The sequence below is a fragment of the Vespa mandarinia genome, chromosome 2, assembly GCF_050613455.1.
Source record: "Vespa mandarinia isolate Hongniang chromosome 2, ASM5061345v1, whole genome shotgun sequence".
NCBI classification, from domain to species: domain Eukaryota; kingdom Metazoa; phylum Arthropoda; class Insecta; order Hymenoptera; family Vespidae; genus Vespa; species Vespa mandarinia.
Genome location: NC_140811.1, coordinates 10,644,098 through 10,666,953, shown reverse-complemented (window position 1 = coordinate 10,666,953; position 22,856 = coordinate 10,644,098). Strand labels below are relative to the sequence as shown.

The following is a 22,856-nucleotide window of genomic DNA, read 5'->3' as shown; positions in this document are numbered from 1 at the left end:
GTTGTCTAAAAAGTGCTCATTATAAATTGGCAATTTATATTGTTATTCCTCAAAATCAAGACGGTCTTCGACCACAAATTTGGTGATTCACGATTGTCAAATCATGCATTGTCAAATCTTAGATTTGATTCGACGGATATCGTTGCGTTACTGATTCCGTCTTTGATTATACGCGAGTTATAAATTGAAGGTTTTTAGCTTCAGTTATTAAATCTTGCGCAACTGATAGTACAAGTATTTACAAGTAGTCATCCTCAATATTGAATTTTTCAGTCAAATACGAGTCCGCGACAAGGAATTAAATAATGTCAATTGTATATCATTGAATTTCGTGGACGTTTCTTTTATGAAGTTTTTAGTTTTTACATATTTAATTTTAATTTTCTCAATACCTTTCCGTCTCGATTTTTTGCATTTCTTCATTAAATTATTCATGATTTGTTCGAGAGATACTTCTCGCGTTATTTTTGGAATTTCCGTGTAAAGTATGTAAAAAGGGAAAGGATAATCGCTTATTAGTTGTAACCGTGTTTGAATAGTTTTAACTAGTGTCTGAATAGAATGTTTAAACTATTGCATCTACAGTCCCATATTCGAAGTGAATGTATAAATAATTCGTGCAGCTGTATAAATAACATGTAAAAAATAACTATTTTTAAGGATACGCTCCTAAGAAATACATAGCGTATTTGGTCTACGAACCTTATATTAATTGTTCGATTTAGCGAATTTCTGAAAACTAAGAGTTTAACTAAAAAAACTTAAGACTTAGACAGTGGTGGCAATGTGTTCTTTATCTTATTGTTTGTCCTTGGCGAGCGTTCAACAAATTCTCAAGAGCAAATATGCCGTATAGTGATATATGGTCCTTGAAAGAAAGACCTATGAATCTCACGTGTGCATCAACACTAAAATAAGTTGTTCATTTTCAATCGATAAAACTTTGTATTTCTATTTATAAATTATGTTATTATTGTCTATCAGTGTCTTTCATGTCATTTGATTCAAATAAACAGAAAAGATTGAAGATTCGTTAGAATCGAAAGACGCCATCATTTCGCATCATAAAAATGATATTTTAAAAATGAATCGTTGTAGACAAAAAAAATAATTACATAGTAATTCAATAGACCTTTTAATCTTTAATAGTTACTGAAAAAAACGCATGCGCAACTCAAACGCAACCCGTCATATTCGCAGGTATTCTTTAGCATGTCATGCTATGAAATATTGTAATTTTTATTATTATCTATTAACATGGAGAACAAACTGTCATTAAGAAATGATAAGATAATGACATAGTAATATCTGACACTTGTCATGTTATGAAAATTATTGGTTTCTTTTTTAAATTAGATATATTCAATTTATAGAATTAATTATAATTGAATATACGTTAAAATAAAAATCGTTGGTTGCAGTGAAGATATTGAGATATATTACTTTCACATAGAGTCTTTTTAATTTATGCAGAATTTTATTAAGTATTGTATGATCATCTTACATATATATTCCTGTAATTTTCCGTTGCTCACAAATAATATGTTTAATGGTTAAAATTTCCGGGATTAAGTTCTTTCGACGCTTCAGAATGAAAAGAAATAGTGTTATTCTTTTTATTGTTTTCTGCATGAATCGATCACGTCTGTTTTAATAGCATTCACAACATCGAATCTGTGATTCACAAGATCGAAATAAAGATCTAGTAATGAGCCAGTCAAATAAATATTTTTTTGGTTTATTTCGATTATTTAACCTCGATATCATTGATTGTTTCGTCCTTATGGATCAAATGACATTCAGAACCATATTGTAAATGTTAATTAAACTATTTAAATAAATAAGCAGAATATATTCATTGATAGGCATATATGTCCATGAGGGGTAATTTTTACTATAACAACTTGCCTCTCTGTTTCATAGTGAAACATAAACAAGTATTCTGTTCAGTCCATAATTCATCAGAACGTCGAAAAGGAAAATGAACTTCAATCAGAGCTTTCTAACTTTTATAACGTAAGATAATCGATTCTTACTGACGTCATTGAAGATCCTATTCTTGATCTCTCCAAGAATATAAATTTGATCTGAAATAGCTCGGCTTTTAATAAAGGCGAAATTGGGACAAGCGAAATTCATGCATCATCGCATTAAAAAATCAGCTGTCTTGATTGATATTCTAGAAAAAACGCATTAGCTAAAGAGCAATCAAATAAAAGAAGAAAAAAAAGATATTAATACAAAGACTTAAAGCGAAAGAAAAGAAAATGGTAAAAGGAAGGGTAAAAATCAATCTATGTAGAAGATTCTACAAGAAAAAAATAAAAATAATGATGAAAAAGACAACTTGGAATATTATTGCATTATTTGTCGCGAGGCATATTTCGAATCACGATCCAAAAAGAAAAGGAATCAACTGTATACTTTGCAAGAACTGGGCTTATTCCAAATATATAAAAAATATAAATACGATAACAGTCAATCAGATGATTAGTAAATTACCGTTTTTATATTATAGATAATATTTATGATTATTATATTGTTTTGGTTTTCGTTTAAAGATAATATATTTTTGTTAATCTGAATCTTAATGAATAAACATTATTAATAAAATAGTATTTTATTTCATTAGAAAATGAAATATTTTATTAAAAGATATCTTTTATATCTTGCAATAAAAATTTGCCCCAACGTGATAACAACTTGCTACAAAAAGAGATAAAAATTCCACCAGTCATAAATAAATGACTTTGAAAACCTATTATAAAATATAAACTTAAAATCCTAAAATTTAACAATAATTTATATATATTATAATAAATTTAACTAAATTTAACAATAACCAGTCTCTTCTACAATATAGTAGATAAAAGAAAGAGACGAAGGAATTTACTATAAATATATTTTATAATTAAAGTACATATGTATGAAAATCTTTTAATCTGCATATCGTGAGACATCAACAATTACTTTATAAAACATATATTCCTTTACTATTTAACACATTCCCATCTTCCTGAACAGGCCTTCAATAAAAACAATAAAATATAGCAATTATTTACGAAAAATAATTTAATCCGTTTTAAAAGTGAAATATATTTCGAATACATTTAAGAAATTTTATTTTATTTAACAACTTTTAGATGAATCATTATAATTTTCACAAATTAGTGAATGAACAGAAAATGATCGGATTTGGTCTACACAGACATGTTCGAACAATGGCTGTATCATATGAATTATTATGTAATTATTATTGTATATCGTTCAATCACTGTCTTTTAAAATTTATATGCGACATAAAAAGTTAGGATAGAAAGGATTATTTTGGCACAGGACACAATGACTTAGAATGATTACAAATATATAACTTCGAGTCAGGAATTGATTTGAATTATTGAATTTTTCAATATGGACTAGTCCAAAGTTTTCCTGATTGCAATCAAAATAAGATAAATTAAAAGGAATAAGATTAAAGCTTAACACATTGCGCACCGATATTTTATTTTAATGTTTTTTAGATATTCATTTTTTAGAGCAAGTGAAGCCAGCATTCAGGTTTTCAGTGACTGATATTTAATCGGCGTGCAATGTGTTAACTTATCGTTAGATTTCAAATTCACGCGAAGGTTCTAGATTTATAACACATTTAGAACAAATAACAAATATAAAGGGATAAACGTAGCTTCATTAAACATAGCTTATTAACAAAGAAGTTTTATAACCTGAACAATCAATTGTTCAGGTTTTACTTTATTCATTATTTTCAATTTATTTTTATCGTCAACTGTAATCATTGTTATTTTTGAAGATATGAGCCGTTTATTTTGAAAGTGACCTAACTCCATTTGTCAATTTTTTCCGGTTGCTATAATTACATGTACAACTTTATCTTATTTATCAGTAAAGCATTTCAGGTTGCTTATATTCCGAGCAAATACGATAATTCTTGACACATAAGTTTTCATATTATGGTATTCGTAAAAAGCCTTATTGCTGACTCATGTATTATACTAAATGTATTTATAATTAATGTCACGTCAGATGTAAGCTTTATGTTCACGTTAAACTAATTAGATGTAAGTACGATTTTTTTTATAATGACTAGTTTTAAATTATTTATAAAGATATAAAATGTATACATACTGTAAAATAGTAAATTCGCATTGAGCACTCGCGAGAAAGAAACAATTCAAGAAATATACTATAATCATATTTTATTATTGTATTTATGTGAAACACATATACATTTTCTTCAATACAATTGAATTAGACATTTCTACGAAATATTAACATTCACTAGGTAAAACGCATTCACCTTCGCTGTTAAATATATATCCGTTTATGCATTCACATCCTTTTCTACATATCTACAATGAAAATAATCAAAGAAATAAGTTAATTACTAAACATAAATTAATTCGTTTTAAAAACATCGGCGGATGAATTAAAAAAAAAAATTTACTTACATCAGAACAGATTTTAGGTGGATTATTATAGTTTTCACAAGTTAGCGGACAGGTACTCGCACAATCGGTACAAATCGCATTTGATCCGCAAGCGGATATGTAGACGATGGCTATATCATACAAATTATTGTATAATTTTCATTGTATATTGTTATTGGTTTATTATTTATGGTTAAATCAATATACTGTAAAACTTACATGAGATGCAAAGAGCTAATATAAAAATAATCGTCGTAACGCGAGACATGTCGATTTAGAACGATTTAGACAATAGAATTCGATATTGTTCATGCGGTACACTTTATATTCGCGAACTGTTTTTGTTTCTGCAAATGACTTATGATGTTTATTTTACAGATAATCTTTATATAACGCGATACTTATAAATGCGGTTTCGATATAACGAGTCTCATAAATTGTACCTAGCATTTACATAACGCACTCTACGGTTTTACATAACGCGGAGTATTCATATACACTCACATAAATATAAACTGTCAGTTTTTTGTCTGACTGTATCCAAGAATAGAAATGTGTTGTACTCATACTTTCTAGAATATCTTTAATGTGCCATAACTTTTTTCATTATTAGACCATCCATCTCCACGCTACTTGCAGGATAGAATTTTTTGTTAATCTTTAGTTATGTTTCTTCTTGTACCGCATTGAGTATAAACATATATTTTCTATGTACATACACGCTGTTGTGCGAATGTTATTAGCGAATATTATGTACTGGGATTTCCCCTTTAGGATTTTTTGTTTGCTTCAACTATTTATAATAATTGCGTTCTTGAACGTAACATTTAAACAGATTATATGTATAGAGTAGATGAGTCAATTAAATCATAAGTGTGTATTTATCTTGAGCAATCACAACTTTATTTCCTGATAAGTATCATACATAATTAATTAGGAATTTTTTTTTGTCAAAAATATATTTCTAATATGGCATATGTTTTATTGATATTAATAAAAAGATAATATCCTTAATAATAGTATATGTATTATAATCCGTTAATATAATGTTATAATAATCCGTAGTAATCTTTAATAATATTAATGATATATTAAAAAGCTTTAGAATTATTTTGAATTTATTCGAATCGTCTTATTTCCCGAAAACAATGCCTACACACGTTCAACTTACTTCAAATATTATGGGGACCGGAAAGTAATGCCGTTTTCTTAAATTTAATTCAAACGAATAAATTCAAACATAACTTTTGGTTAACTTTGATGAAAAAGATCTCGTTTTAAAGATGAAGATTTAAACAAGGAAATGATTTTTTTGAATTTTTGAAAATGTTTTATTTTCTTTGAAAAGAATCTTGTCAAAATATGTTTCTTTAAGAACATTTTATGTATAAAAATAAAGCTTCGTATAAAATCAACCGAGTGTGATTGATTGATAGTTTTCATGCAGACTTATGTGCAATTTTTAATTTTATTACATAATATTATTATTTTATAAAACACATTTTAGTGTATGCAAATGAGAGAAATAAATAAAAAAAATATATATTTTTTTAACTAAATGAATAAATTATTATCTTTAAAAAATCATTCTCTGTATATATCCTACTATTTACTAGTATATAATATAAACTTTGCATAACGCGATTTTTATAACGCCATATATTTCTGGATAGTAGCTCCCAATTTATAAAAGGGTTCTTTGTACTTTCTTTGCTACGACCTTTGTAAATCATTCACTTTATATAACAAACAGATTAAGAGATTATAAAATTAAAATATGTACAACCCACTTTAATAAATATAATATAAAATAAGAAATTATATAAAAAAAATGTGAATCAAGGGTCATTAGAGATAGGACATTCTTATGATGAGCAATTAAGATAATTGATTACTTAGGCAAAGGATTATCTAGTGAATAAACTATAAATATTATAATAAACATGTTAACTTCAAGTGCGAGAAAGAAATGATTTAAGAAATATACTATAATTATTTTTTTTTAACCATATGTACAGGTTTTTCAACACGGTTGAATTAAACTTTTCTACGAAACTTTTTGTGTCCATTTTTCACAATCATAGGACATTAATATTAATTGAGTAAAATTTCTTCTTCTTTGTTGTCTAATATATGTCCATTTATGTATTTACATCATTGTAAATAAACATGATAAAAATAACCAAATAAATAAGTTAATTAAAATAAATAATTTAATTCGTCTCAAATAAGTCAACTTCTAATTCAAAAAAATCTAATTAAGTATGTAGATATATAGATAAGTATGTAGGTATAAGAATGTAGATATATTATGGTAGTTTTTACAAATTATCGGATAACTGCTTGCACACCTGAAAAAAATTTCATTTGATCTACAAAAATTATTAGTTATAATTATCAATAAATAATTATCAATGTTTATCGTTAATCGATATGTATTAGAACTTTCTTGCGACGTAGAAGAAGAACTAAAAGAATCGTAGTAACGTGAAACATGGCAAATTTAGAACGACTCAAAATTTAAAAGTAGGATTGATAAAATGTCATTTATATACTATTTTTTTTATACGCACATAGTTTTTATCTATGTATATTACTTATCATGTTTGTTTTTATGTTCACATTATCTGTGAAGATCTTCTTCATATGATGAAAAGATTAAGAGATTAGAAAATCAAAAGAGGTAACTTTTTTTAGTAAATATAAAATGATTTAGTAAGAATAATAAATTTGAAAAAAGCCATTGGAGGCAGAGCATTGTTATGATATACATTTAAAACAATTTATTACTTAGATAAATGGCATTATCTAAAGCTAAATAAATTATACAAATTGTAATGAATGTTCGTTGGAATTAGAATCGCTGTAATACGATCAATTGAAACTCAATTTCAGCAATCCATCCGAAACAGTTGTTTATACGTAGAATTTATTTCATCTCATTTTTTTTATTTTCGCTTTATTTTTCAATACAATAATTGGTGCATTTCTAAATTTTATTTCATCATTTGACATTAAAAGAATTGATGATAAAAGGATATGTGGCAAATTTTATAAATGAATAAAGGAATTCGAAACTATATTACACTCTGATAACTCCTACTCAAGGCAAAATCACCAAGAACTAAAAAAAGAGCCAGCATTTTGAGTGACAATTTGAAATTAGTTAAGAAAGCTTGTCAGAGAATTAAATGATCTGTTTGAAACGATTGAAACGACCTTATATAAAAACTTTAGGATAATCAATTATTGCTGTCACTTTTTATAATCGAAGAATCCGTACTTTCTTACATTCGTTTATTATTTTAGTATTTATAGTATTTGTTAGTATACTAATAAATGTATTTGAGTTTTACTAAGATAAGTTATACACTTTCAATCGATAAAATTGTATTTCTATATATAAATGAGTTATTATTGTTTGTCGATATCTATCACGGAAATTGACTAAAATAAACATCGAAAAAATTGAAAATTTATTGGAGTCATAAGATGCATCGATTTTGCATCTATTCCAAATTTTCCTTATTACGCAATACTTTTATGAGATATTACAAATGGATCGTTGTAGAAAAAAAATAATTACACGATAAAATAACGTATTTTATTTATAGTAATGTAACAGCTACATGTATAAGATCGAAGAAATGAATAAAATTTTAAGTATATAAAATGTTGTAGGAACGGTAAAAGTTTGAGTATAACATTAAGTGATATTTAATATATAGTACTTCTCCTAATTTAATAGAATCTTTTAATTCTCTTTAACAGTTATTAGGAGAAACGCATGCGCCATTACCAGCTCTAAGATATCCTTGCTTACATTGGCACCCTATTATGCATTGCTGAAATAGGATGAAATACTTGATTACATAGACTGTTCCAAAATTATTAAAATGTTTATTTAGAAATTTGGTGTGTACTTGAGTAGATTAAATATATGTTATTACTAGTTATATAATGAAAGATTTTAATTAAGGATTTTATTGTCTAAGATGAGTTCATAGGAAACGAGCGATTAGATTATATCATAATCATGTTTAAGTTTAGAACACATTATTCGCGATATTACATGTTGCTCAAGGAAAAGTAAAAACTAAAAGATTTAATAAAGTCTTTCAAAAAATACTTACCAAAGTACAAATATTTGTTTTAACTCCACAAGAAGGCTCACAAGCTGAACCACAGGTATTAAATTCTTCGTTCTCCCCACAATTGGTTGACTGGGATGGGACTATGAAGAAAGATTGTTCTCATTAATTAAATATTAGAAAGATTTTTAAGTGTATCACTTTCACTTGTCTCGTTCTTCACGATTTTTCGACCGAAATACGAATAATAATCTAGATTTCTCAAATCTGTTTGTTATATCCCTCATAATTGTTAAATGAAATAAAAAGAAAAAAAAAATAGGAAAATATTATAAGAAATGATAAATCTATTTTTCATTGAAAGATGATTAGATTTCAAAGAGATTTAGTCTTAAGAAACAACTTACAGGCAGAAGCGATCGCCACAAGGACAAGAAGAGCGATAATGACGCGAGACATGATTACTTTCTTTATATTCTATCAAAACAAGACTGATATGCAGTATTCGATCTCCACCAGCTTATATACTCTCGACATCGTTCATCTTTCGTAGATTCCTCTCCACATTCCGATTCACGCCAAGTTTGTTTTTCTTCTTTAATTTGTTCTTTTCCTCTTTTTTTCTCTCTTCTTCTATCGCTCGACCGCTCTCTCTCTCTCTTTTGCGCGCGCGCACACACACATTCATGCGCACACACACACATTCATGCGCGCACACACACATTCATGCGCGCACACACACGCACACACACCCACACATGTATACGCGCATCATGTTTACACATATTCTTCAGCATATCATACAATGACTAAAAGCATACTCCTATATACATACATACTTGTACAATAACCAGTCCTTGAGCCTAATAGATTTCACCGAAATATATATCTACCTGTCAGTTTAGTTTAAGAAATAAATCACTGACTGGTTTTTGATTTTTATCTAAGGAACTGAATCTTTTTTTCTTTTTACATGTCCATCATTACATGTTACATGAATATTAACGTATTTCAAAAATATATAATTCCAAAAAGTCACGCAATATTATTTATTTGCAATATTGTTTATAATATATAGCACTATACTTTTCTTAAATACAACGTAAATTGATTAGTGATACATATAAAAGTTATTACTGATATAAACATATATGTAATTTTATCTTTTAAACGCTAATAAGCATTTAATAATGTCTTTTTCGTATCTTTATTTATATCGTTCGTTAAATTTCATACGTTGTCTGTGAATTCTATGAACAAATTAAATTTCATTAATATGATAATTACTAATTCGACTTCATTTAATTGATTTGTTATTTTCTAAATGTTTGGAAGAATCAAATTCAAGACTAAATAATATTTCAATATTAAATTTTCGCAAGCGATATCAGCGATAAAGAAATTTGAATCTCGTTGCTAGTAAATCGTATACGTCGGATAAGATAAATAGTGTCATTGAATTTTGAAATGGTTATGCTTGTAGATTGCGTTAAGTTCAAATGAGATATAAACATAATAACATGATGATATAATAAATTAGACAAAAATAGTAACGAAATATTGTCATGATAGCAGTTGGATTTTTTAAACATGATTACTTAAATAATCAGGTTTTTATCTGAAAAAGAAAAGACAGCAAATTTTGAAACAATAAAAAGCTTAATAGGATTAACTTTTATTCTCAAAAGAGGATATATTATCCGTCAATAATTGAAAAAGAATTGCCAAGAACTGTACCATTTAAAATGTTATTTTATATTTTTTATTTCTTATAAATTTTTACATAAATTTATATTGGAAATTGTAGCTTGATATTTGTAGATTAGTATTATATGTACACTATTTACGAAAATAAATTAATTTATTATAAATTTTCTTATAATAAATAATAAAAGTTCTGATTTAATCACTTGTATTAGCAATTTTTTTTCTTTTGGACACAGCTGACCAACGCGTTCAATTTCATTTATAGCGAACTAATACGTCAAATTATTATTATAAAATTATTATACACAGCTATTCCAGACTTCTCAATCTATGCAGTTAAGCAATTATGTAAATAATAACTACACTATTTTTCCTCGTTTCGCTTATATGTATTGGATACGAAAACTATTATACCATATTTTAACATTAAAATGTTTATACTAAAATGGATGCCTCATATTGAAACTAATTAGACAATTCGTTTGAAATTATAAACAATACTTCTCTATGCTTAAGAGAAATTATCCATACAATTTTGATTAAACCAGTTTGACCATTTCGTTAATTTTTAACAAAATCGTTTATAATCAAAAAATACCATTTTGAAAATATTAAAAGAGTAGTGGGAAATTAAAAAATACAAAAAATAGTTTACATATATTTTAAACTTAAAAGTTTCAAATTTAATTGAAAATAAGATAAAAAATTATATATTTTAAAATGTTTATAACATGCACAAAATCAGATTTCATCTATCAATTTTTTTATTCAAATCTATCATTGTCTATTTATTTTATATGTTTTATATTATATGCCGTTTATATTCATGGCAAATAATTGCTGAGGTATAAATTAGACGACTAATACACATTTGACAACAAAAACAGCAACGTAAACTACGAAACTTATGAGAGTTATATTTTTTCCCCTTATCTTTTGTATCACCCGAAATTCTCAAATATTTTATTAATTTACTTCTAAAGTTAATTCCTCATATGCATGAATATTAATTCCTCATGTGCGTTAAAATTTTCCACATTATGTCTACATTATAAATTATTTTATCAATGCTTCCTGGAATAAGTACACGAAAACAAAGTATTCGTCAGCAATATATACGTTCGTTTGTTTGTAGTTAGATAATAATTTTGTTTTTTCTGCGAAGTCATGAATAGTAAATATTATCTTTAGTAAATATTATCATAAATGCGACGAGCGCAATTACATCTTCTTGATACTTCAATTCTTATGAAATATTTAATCATAAATCAAGTATTTCGTTTCATTTAATTTTCACGTTCTCTCCAAAGTGAACGTTTACTTAAAATGAAAAATAGAATTTTTATAAGTAATTGTTTAAGTTTTTATTTTTATACATTATCGACAGTAATCAAAATTATTATATAATCTAACATGGGATACACAAAAAAATTTTTTAACATGTTTAGTATATAAAATTTGATATGGGATATTTTCGTCCTTGAAACTTCGCATTTTTTTCTTTCTTTTATTCCAAAGACAGAAAGAAGAAGAGATGAGAAAGAATAAATCTGACCTAGTGATCCAGTTATTATTAGTCCTTTCGAGCAATCCGAATCCATTTCTAAAAATCTTGACCTCCTCTTTCTATCACTCTAATCACGTTGGCAATTAACAGAGATCGGAATTACGTGAGAAAATTTTTATTCTGAATCACTCTTTTGACGTCACATGGATACTTAGCACAACATGCTATCTTAGAAATTAGCAAGACAAAAAGAGAAAGAGACTGCTTGATTAGATTGAGTTAAAATTCGAAGGCCAAACAAAAGAGTGAACGATCACAGGGAAATCCCGTATTAAAATGCATATACCTATACTCGTTTTATCGGGGAATAACATCTTTTGTATTTTATGCTAATAACATATTTAATAATAATAGCATCAATATAGATTTATATGTATGCATAAATATAAAAAAAATAAAAAATAGAACAAAACAAAGAATATGCATATGTTAAAATACACAAAAAATATAGTTTAGATAAGCAGTAATTATGTCGATTTCTTATCAATACTATATTCTCAATGTCAACAAATTTTACATCATCACGTATGGTTTCTTGTCAAAAGAGGAAGCTTATCGATTGCTTTACTATATAAATTCATTTCATCTTTGGATCACAATTAGTTGCCAATATACTAGAAGGAAACAAACAGCTGACGGAAAATGCGGTCCATTTTATCAATTTCATTCGTTATTTTGACAATGTCTCTGCTTAGTGAGTAAATTTATACAATACAAGGACGCATGATAGCGAGTATTTTGGAAATTACCGGAATTTTATTAAAATTCTTTTTTTGTACTTATTCATTTGGAAAAGAATTATAAATTAAAAAAAAAATGTAATCTTTCGATAAATGATAATGTGAATTTTGGTCAATATAGTATTGGATCCTAATATAAATAAGTTCGGTTATATTCACTTATTGTTAGAATTAAAACATGTTTATACTTGTAACTGAATTTATCAACCTATTATATAGACAATTTATAATAGATATTAAATATTAAATTTAATTGTTTATAGCTGTAGTAAATGTTACATGTAGTGATATCGTCTGTGATCGACCCAACGAAGTATATGAATGCGGTTCAGCTTGTCAGACGAGCTGCGAATCTCTTGGAGAGCCTTGTCCTATAGTTAATATCGTAAGTATATTAACCGTTCATATTTTATTGACTACTATTTTGCGAGGATTTTGAATTAAACATGAAAATCGATGAAGGATGATATTTATTATTTTTGTCATTCTTTCTTTTTATTTCAGAAATGTAATGATGCCTGCTATTGTATAGATAATTACGCTAGAAACGATGAAGGAAATTGTATACCTATCTCTGAATGTCCTCCTAAGAAGAATTAGTAATTAATAATTATGCAACGTGTTATGTACAACAATTGGAATTATATCTAATATAACAAATGGTTAAATATATTCAAACTAAATAACGGTTATCTATATATCTTATATTTTTTCAAAGAAATAACAATCGTGTAAGCAGCAAAATAATAATTTTACAATATATATGTGTTGCCAAATCAACGATTACGATCTTTCAAAATGAAATTCACGGAAGAAATAGAACAAAATGTACGTATTCGCATATGCTGTGAACTATTTTCGAGGATTAATAAGAGCTTTCACCGGCTAGCCGATTGCTGACGAAGTCGTCTGCCGACGAAAAGTCAAAGAGGCTTGACCATAGCCTTCAAGGGGTGTTTCAATATTTGGCTCCATAATGTAATCCAGCAAGAAGTCGAAAGTGCTTCGTGGAACATCCTCCAACTTGCCGACCGTTTCCTTTTACCACTTCTCTTCGTTTTTGATTCTCGTAGTTAATAGAGTTTCAAGCATACGAATGCAAAAACCGCGAAAAAGAGAACGCTTCGATGATCTTTTCACCAGGATATATATATATATATATACTTAGAGAGAAGGACAGAGAGAAAGAAAGAGAGAAAGAGAGAGAGAGAGAGAGAGAGAGAGAGAGAGAGATAAGTCATTTTAATAACGATAATAAAGAATAAAAATGACAGAAAGACATGATCAAGAGAATTTCAAAGTTGTCATGGGATCACTAGTTTGATTACAACTAGGCTCGAGGATCTAATTATATATTCCATGAGCGCGTACACGCGTATATGCATGACTTCTTGCTCGTAAATGCATACATAATTTGGTGAAGTTTACGAACACGAATATGGTATAGCAGAATGGCCTTGAAAACACGATAGATGAAACGGGCTGCGTACATATGCGCAAACACACGCAAAAGGTCTACAATGCGTTTAGCTCGGCTTTCACATGCTGCTCGACACGTGCGTTTCCCCCGTTTCCTACAAGCGAAAAAGAGATAGGGCGATTTAAGGTCGAAGAGAGAGGGAGAGAGAGAGAGAGAGAGAAGATAGAAAATGATGCCGGAGGGTTGTTCTGCCCCTACCAGGCATTTGTTTAATTGAGAACCGACATGGCCGGCGAAGCACCCTTGTCGAGATCGACTCTTCCATCTGCATGATCATCGTCAACGTTACGTTTCTCAAAACTTTCGATTCCTTTTTATTCTCTTCCTCGCTTATCATATATGTATGTTATTCTTTATGTTCTTATCTCATATTATTATCATACTGTACATACATATCAGGCCGATGAAACGTACTTAGGTATGTCTAAAAAATCATAAAAAAGATACTACAGAAAATATTTTTAAATACAGAGAGACGAATTTATGATAATTTATTAAAATGTAAATATGTATCCACGTTTCAAAAATTGAATATTCAATCGGCGAGCGTATATTTTCACATTTGAAAGTTACTTAAATGATAATATATGCGTTGCGTAATACATAACTAGTGAACCGTCTTTCGTTTGGTCACGCTCCAATCTTATCCTCGATAATAATTTGCCTTTTTTCTTCTTTCTTGTCTCCTTCTCTCTCTCTCTCTCTTTCTTCTTGTAAAAAAAAGAGAATAACGCATTGACAATAAAAAACGATTAATCTCATTTTCGAAGCTCATGCGGACTTTTGAAAAAACCAACGAGCTATATTTCGTCGAATTTTCTCTTCTATCTTGTTTGCTTGATTCTTCCGTGGGCTCTTTGTCATACTCGAGAGATAAGCACAACGATCAATCTAAATAAACAAGACTTTCTTACTCGGAAAGAGAAATCGGCTTTATCGAGTGACTCGCTGTATTCTCGTTATTTCACCTGCTACGTTGAACAATTGACAAGAACAAATTGGCAATGTTTTCGTTACGGATCGATAAAATGTCTCAAAAAGAGAGTTGGAGTATAGTATCAAAGAATTGGAGTACGGATTGGAGAAGCAGAAGAGAATTTCCTTTCGTTTCATAAGCGGCTCGTTATCAGCCAACCTTGAGACGAGAAAGAAAGGAAAAAGATAAACTCCTTTCAACAAATCGATTGGAAAACTGACTGGACAGCTCGTATATTCTCTATCGAGAAAACAGAAAGGTCGACCATTCGAGAATCTTAGAAATAGAATATGAGATGAACAGATCTGTTTAAAGGTATTGTTATCGTATCATTCAATTTATATTCAATGAGATCATAACATAAACCGTTAGCTGACATTGAATTTCGATATGTACAAACTTTGTAAACGATTAGATTTTGTAATATGATTCTATCCAACGACCTAGATCGACTAGAATCAAGATCAAAATCCTGTGATTCACTTTTTTGCTTCCCTCCTCCAAAATGGTTTCTAAATAAATATAATGTACAATACGATACAGTTATAGTAAGTTGTAATGTATGATACAAAATATTATCATTAAATTTTTAAATGCCATTAATGAATAGATGCCATTTAAATGCCATAATTAATAGAAATAATGATCAAATATTTACGTGAATGGATTTGCATTTGGAAAAGACGTTTACTATCGCATACCTGTTACTGTAGGATCAGTAGGATATAACGGTTAGTGATCGGTTATATCTCCTTGTGATCGTACAATACAACCCCTAATGACTCAGCTGGCCAGTCAGCTGGCAATTGCAGGGCGGCACGTTCTACGTCCGTTTGATATAAATACGTCAGAGACCTGCAGGTAGGATACAAGGAGTGTGTATACATTGCACGTATACGAAGGGAGAACAACGACAGACCTGCGATTTCATGCAAACGATGTTAACAACCCTTTCTCTCTCTCTCTCTCTCTCTCCTACTCTCCCATTCTCCCAGTGTTCGATGCATCATTTAAATTGCGTTTCTTGTCGTACGATCGAGATATATAGACGATTGTCATTTACACTATTCTTTATTATCGACATTAACAACGCGTAACAGTTATAATACTATCATTCGAACGAAAGATTACGATAAAACAAGTAATTTTTATTATATTTTTATATGTATATATATATTCATATTTTCCAAATTGTTCGACTAACACGTAAAACAATTTTTGAAGTTCACGAAAAATGAAAAATATATTTTTATTGCAGAAAGTTTACGATGCCAACGAAGCAATGATTTATTTCTTAAAGATTGTAAAAAAAAGTATATGGTTCTACGTATGCGCATCGTTTAGCGCTTACTTCTGCGAAAAGGCGATTGACAGCTAATCTTGTTCGTCGGGGAAGATTTTTTTTTCTCCTAACATCCGCATTTGTTCATTTGCATAACCGATAAACTCTGTTTGTTTAAACGAAATTAATTTATAATACATACATATGTACCGAATGAATATTTTCAATAGGATGCACATCTCCAGATAAGAATTATTTGCAAGAATTATTCCGTTCTTGCGAGTTTTGTTTGAGATTAAAATTTCTTTTTTTGCACTCGACGGTTTTCTTTGAGTTCTGATATTTATAGTATTTGTTAAAATAATATAGCTAATGAGAATAAATTGAAATATAAAAGCGAGTTCTATATTAATGAAAAAAGAATTAAGATGTTTTTCTTTCTAAAGAGATCATTCTGTCTAGCCTCCGCTCTCTCCGATTGTTTTGTATCTACAATAAAAAAAAATGGAAAATTAAAAGGTTAACAAAAAAAAAAAAGAAAAAAAACACAACATTGCATAATTGTGTTTCGCTGAGGAAGGAAAGAAGAAAAAGCAGAGATGGATGGGATCGAAAAGGAACGAGAAAGAAGAGAAATCGAGGCACATCATGCCAACTGTAATCCACGTATTGTTTCGCTTTCGGTCTCGTCGACGGAAACGAGCGTACCGCAGCTGAGAATGTATAATCCATGGGACTCCATGATGTGACGCTTTCTCTGTCAGGAACGCGATAACGCTTTTGTAGCAGGAAGGGTTGCCGATCGGGGATGCTTTTCAATGGACTATCGGTGAAATTTTTAATCGGAGTCAGCTTTGTCTCGACGTCGGCGATAAAGCCGTACTATTCGATGCGTGTAAGCTCGAAACATCGAAGATTAAAAAGTATGCGAAAGAGATAAAGAGAGAGCGAGTAAACATCGCACGATATAAAAAAAATATTTTGACGTCTCGATGCGTATGCAATTATTCCCATAAAAAGTCTATGAGAAGTAACTGTAATCTGCAATATCTTTATTTTCTTCGTTATTCTTTTTTTCTTATTAAGACACATTTAACGGAAATTTAAGGAGTGTTTGCAAATTAAAAGAACAACAATGTTTGAAAGTTGAAAAATAAGTGATAACAATTTTCTAATTATCATCGGCTCGTTAAGCATACAAATCGCGACCGTAACCATTACGAGTTATACACTTCAAAATAATGTAAAATTGTTCAAGGTTATTGATGAGCAGCCAGCCGAGAGCATCATGTTGCTCCGCTGCTATTATGTCCGCAAATTGTTCGTGATTGTTGTCCTACAAAATAGATTTGAAGTTTTATCAAGCACGAATGTATCTTTTCAATTCATTCTTCGACTTTCTCGAATTAGAAGCAATGTTCAATTGAAACTTTCTCTTCAAGCGAAAAGATTTTTTTTTTTTATATCTTTGAGATAAACTAAATACTTATTATTTTGTTCATATAGAAACCATGAAAATAGATAAATTATATTTAAGAGACAAATAAAAATAAATATTATCATAATATTTCGTTAAATCTACTGATTCGAATCACGTATCGATTTAATCGCATTAATACGGTAGTCGGTGGCATGAAAGTTGCTAAAGTGAATGAACGATAGAGAGAGAGAGATATTAGGACAAATATTATCTTAGAATATTTTCTCTCTAAATGTTAGGACCGTGCCGAACCGCCTCTCTTTCTCTTTCTCTCTCTCTCTCTCTCTCTCTCTCTCTCTCTCTCTCGAGGAAGTTCTCAAGTTTACCCTCGAGCTGGAGAATATATAGTGAAAGGAGTGCTGATAAGAGAGCCTCGACAGCATCTGTTAAGACGATAAACACGCACGAGACTTTCGTAAAGTGAATTTCTCTTTGTCTCGTCATCTTTTTTAGATCTTCGAAATCCATTTCGATTGTTTTGAAGAGCATTGAATATCAGATTAATTCAATTCTATTTAATTTAATTACATTAATATGAATGTATTGTTTTTGTAATCGATTTGTTTTTTTTTTTTTGTTAATAAGCAAATTAAATTAAAGGAAAGAACGCAAGATTTTAAGAAGGATCGTCCCTATGTAATAGCCCTTTCAAAAAGTATCTTTGTGAAACGAGTGAAGCCACAAATCCATTGGAAACACAGACGCGGGAACGTAAAATAATTAGGTGTCGACAAACACGCAAGTTATTCTCTTTATTGTCGTGACTCGGTTGGTACAGCAAACGATAGCGTCGAATTCACGGCATTCGGAGGCTGATGTTCAAACAATACGCAACGTCGAGTACGAGGGGCAAAAACGTTGTCTCTCTTATCGTCGAGAAAAACACATTAATTAGGACAATTGGAGTTCTACCGATGATACTCGCTAAATTAGTGGGAGAGAGAAAGAGAGAAAAAGAGAGAGAAAAAGAGAGAAAGAGAGAGAGAGATAAAGCGATGAGTCTGCAGAAAAGAAAAGTGAGAGAGAGTAAGGTATACAATCGACTCAGAGCGCTGTTTGGCGAAGCTCATGCCTATCGAATATCTGTTCTCTGTCGTGTCCCGCGAGAATACTCGCCTAGGGAGAAGGATATCTGGTGTCGACTCACGTATACCGTGTGCTCAGACAGATACCTCGTTGTCTTTCCCGACTTTTTCTTGCATTTTCCAACAAATGGCTCTATAAGGGTCCTGCTGAATACCATTCGTACTCTCCTTATATTTTCATTTTGTTACCAAGACTATCCTTTTTATCTTTTTTTATACAGGGCATGTTATTCTTTTGTGCGATATTAACCGATAATGATTAAATACTGTGCTAGATGAAGAAATAGGATGAATATATGATCAAACGAATCATAGCTTTTATTATTTGGTGTGTAGGCATTTAACAATAAGTATGAATAATAAGAAATGAAATAACTCTTTGTATTATAATTATATGTATAATTATATACGTTTATTACCTCTAGAAATCTCGAAAAATTATTCTTCCTCTGTCTCTGCGTTACGTTAATGTCGGCGACACACATGCTTCTTTCTTCATTGCAATTTTGAAAATCAAAATATAAATCCGTATATAGCCGTCTTGTTATAATAAAAGAATATTTGTTTTAAACTCTGCATGTGACTTAATAAGTCGCATGTGTTTCATAACATTTAAAAAAAATTCGAAAAGTCTGAATATCTTAAATTTTCGAAAATTATCCGTAATTCTTTTTAATGATTGTTTGACACCATCGGTTATAAAAGACATTTAAAATAATCGAAGGAAGTTTTTTTTTGCTGAATCAATGAGCTGCGTAAGCCGTCAAGTTTTCCGAGATATCTTGCAAGAGCAAGCAAAAAATATGGAGCTACGTAAGGAGAATCGATAGAACGGTCCAAGTTATATCGTAATCAAGTAAGCAGTTCAGTCGAGCGATCTAGCTAGCTCGACCTTAGTCCCACTATCAGCGAGGCGTCACTGATTGGTTTACAGACTTGCCGCTCAAAGGTCTCTCTCTCTTTTTCTCTTTCTCTTTCTCTTTCTCTTCCAGTTTCCGAGTCACCCTATCTTCCTACTTCGCTTCCGCCCTTTCCGCGCTGTGACTGTTTAATTAATTCTCTCAACATTTCTGCCTCACTTTGAAGAACCTACGCATCCGTTACGATTTCGAACTTCATTACTGCCTTGAATATCAGAGTTCACACTCGAACGATTGTGATGGTGATACACGTAAAAAACATAAATATATAGGACGAGTCGGTAACTACTGTCTCTTGAATTCATTTTAATCAAAAATGCTTCACCTTTATTATCGATGAAGAAGAAACAATTGTTTTAATCTATAAATGAATGGATTTCGAAAAATATATTGGATTGAATAAAGAGGTAAAGTGAAATTTGAACATATTAAAAGTGACGTTCATTTTCAATTCTATCGATCGTTCATATGTTCGAAAATAAATTTATTTAGAGATTAGCACGGATCACTTAATATATATACTTGGTTGATATTCTCGAGAGAGAAAAAGAAGATACGTGTAAATCGAATCAAAGTTTTAGAGTCCCAAATCCACCGGTACGGTATTAAAGGCAACACGCGCGAGTTGCTTTCTCCTGTCTTTCTTTCTCTCATTCTACGAGGGTGGTCGAAGACAAAGCGACCAGAAGGTGGGGTCGAATTTGTCGGCATAAGCCGACAAAAAAGGAAGCTCATGCTGTTGGCACAGCATTAGCCGAGAGAATTCAGAGAGGGTAGGAATAGAGAATTATTGCGAACACGTGCCGTTACTCGGACACGTTAGATACCTGTCTTGTCTTTACAAGAATATCTATCTCCCATTTATTTTTTACAATTCATGTGAATATTCTGCAAGCTTTATTACAAAGAAAAAAATCAAATGATTTCTTTGAAAGAAAATACTTACTCGGAAATTAAGCATTTGCTTATTCAGAAAAAACAAGATGTAGGTATGTTTCATACCTTGCTACGAACGTGTTAATTATTACAACGTATTTACTTGTCAAATCTACGCTTATGCGATGTTCGTTTATACTCTGAGTTTGAAACGATGCGACATCAAATAGTAGATATATTTGACGAAATAAAGAGAGAGAGAGAGAGAGAGAGAGAGAGAGAGTAAAGAGAAGAAGAAAGAAATGAAAAATGTGAATTGTATGCAAAACAAATTGTGCACAGCCTTTGCGTCGTTTCATTATCCTTCTGCTATTACGAGAGCTTTCTCTTTCTCTCTCTCTCTCTCTCTCTCTCTCTCTCTTTCTCTGTCTCTCTCCCTTTCTCTCTTTCTCTCTCTCTCTCTTTCTATCTTTTTCTTCTTCTGGCCAACTGTAGAAAATTTAATTTTCAAAGTGAGTCGTCGCTCACATGCCTCCGACGGCATTAATAAAAGACCGTGAGGAATATGACGAGACCGCTGTCACCTGCGGTCGGTCCTTTAAAAATGATTAACCTGACGAAATGAGCGATTCCGGAGTCTTCCGATGGTGTTCGATGAAAAATGACTTTCTCAACGTCGTCTTCACTTGGAACAAAGGAAGACAAAGGAAACCATTAACTTCTCCTTGTGTTATTGCACGAAATAAACCGGAAGGATCCGATGCGATCATTTTATTTTTTTTTTTTGAGAACAATATAAGTTGATTGCTATAGAAGATTTATAAAAAAGAGACTTGCACTGATATACAAAATATTGATATATTTATTATTATTAAAAAAAAAAATGTCATCGATATGCATTTCTATCTCTGAATATTGGTCGATCTCTGATATGGATCGATATTGATATATTATTTACCAGGCAAATCCGAACGAATTCCCCTTCGGGAAGAACATATCAATCATTTGGATCGATACTATGCATATCTTCGATATACTATCGAAGATCCCGTAACAGATCTCGAACCGAATGACACATCGTTCTGACAAGTGATTTGTCACACTAACGACGTTCCATTAATATCCAGACCAAATTCATAGTTACGGACTACAATCGTATGCAGCATACGATTCTTAATTTATTCTCTCGAAAGTGAAGACTACATTGAAAATTCATTAGAATAGAATTTTAATTAATCAAATATCCATGATAAATTCCAAAGAGGATTTACTCAAAATGATTCAAACTCGCCTATATTTATTTGGAAAGAAAATTTTATCTGCATTGTCTCGACAATATCTCGTCTACTTTTCAGGATATCATTTAATGAATGGTCGACAGCCAATTAGCCATTAAAGTTTCTCCAATTATTGCCAGCATATAACGGAAGAGCGAAAGAAAGTAAGCAGCTTCAATATAATAGCTAGCTCCCATTTGATGTACGAAATACATCCGATTATTCGATCTGAGCCTATACCCTTCATCCTCGGGCATGGCTTAATGAAAAGCGTGATTGAAGTTTGGTAGGCAAGAAAGAAAGAGAGAAAGAGAGAGAACCAAAGAGAAAAAGAAAATAAGAAAGAAAGAGAAAGAACTACGATCGAACGCGAAATCGCAGTGTTGAGAGTGTTTCCGAACCAATCACCAAGCTTCATTAAAGAGCCGATAATTTCTTCTCCCCTCTTTTCGACTTTACATCTGATGGGATTCATGAACCAGTTTTAATATCCCATTTTCTCTCTCATCTAAAGGAGAAGTTATTCTTTTCTTTTCTCTAACGACGATAGAGTTAGAGAAATTTTCTCACCTGGGATCTCTCGAAAGTGGTACTTTGAGAGCGCTCGAATTTGGTCTACCTACGAAGCTTCTTGAGTTTATTGAGAATACGGCCGTTCCCTTCGGCGCTAAGGGCTGTATCAAAGTAAGGAAAGGGAGAAGAGCAAACATTTTTCTTCGCTCCTTCCCGAGCTAATAACCTCTGCATATTTGATGGAGGGTTCCATTCTATTTTGGAAAATCGTTTCTCGTCGACAACGACGACAATGACGACTACGACGAAAGTTACACGGTTTTCTTACCCCTGGACGATGACTGCTGGAAGGGAAATCTAATTTCTTTCGCTAACACGATACAATTTTGATCCAGCGCCGCAATCTGAAAGCTT

At 30.6% G+C, this 22,856-nt stretch overlaps 3 protein-coding genes across 3 annotated transcripts; 1 reads left to right on the top strand and 2 right to left on the bottom strand.

The window, feature by feature from the left end:
- Positions 1–4,200: 4,200 nt before the first annotated feature.
- Positions 4,201–7,889, bottom strand: LOC118445025 (chymotrypsin inhibitor-like). The gene is made up of 3 exons (XM_035873913.2): positions 4,668–7,889; positions 4,470–4,579; positions 4,201–4,370 (listed from the first exon to the last, which is right to left on the bottom strand). Exons 1-3 carry the CDS (start codon positions 4,714–4,716, stop codon positions 4,290–4,292), a joined length of 240 nt encoding a protein of 79 aa, XP_035729806.1. The 5' UTR covers positions 4,717–7,889; the 3' UTR covers positions 4,201–4,289.
- Positions 7,890–8,030: 141 nt separating this feature from the next.
- Positions 8,031–9,107, bottom strand: LOC118445033 (chymotrypsin inhibitor-like). The gene is made up of 3 exons (XM_035873924.2): positions 8,947–9,107; positions 8,582–8,682; positions 8,031–8,293 (listed from the first exon to the last, which is right to left on the bottom strand). Exons 1-3 carry the CDS (start codon positions 8,996–8,998, stop codon positions 8,213–8,215), a joined length of 234 nt encoding a protein of 77 aa, XP_035729817.1. The 5' UTR covers positions 8,999–9,107; the 3' UTR covers positions 8,031–8,212.
- Positions 9,108–12,345: 3,238 nt separating this feature from the next.
- LOC118444999 (venom metalloprotease inhibitor-like) lies at positions 12,346–13,245 on the top strand. The gene is made up of 3 exons (XM_035873866.2): positions 12,346–12,507; positions 12,817–12,938; positions 13,058–13,245. The coding sequence occupies exons 1-3, from the start codon at positions 12,456–12,458 to the stop codon at positions 13,151–13,153; spliced, it is 270 nt and encodes an 89-aa protein (XP_035729759.2). The 5' UTR covers positions 12,346–12,455; the 3' UTR covers positions 13,154–13,245.
- Positions 13,246–22,856: the final 9,611 nt, after the last annotated feature.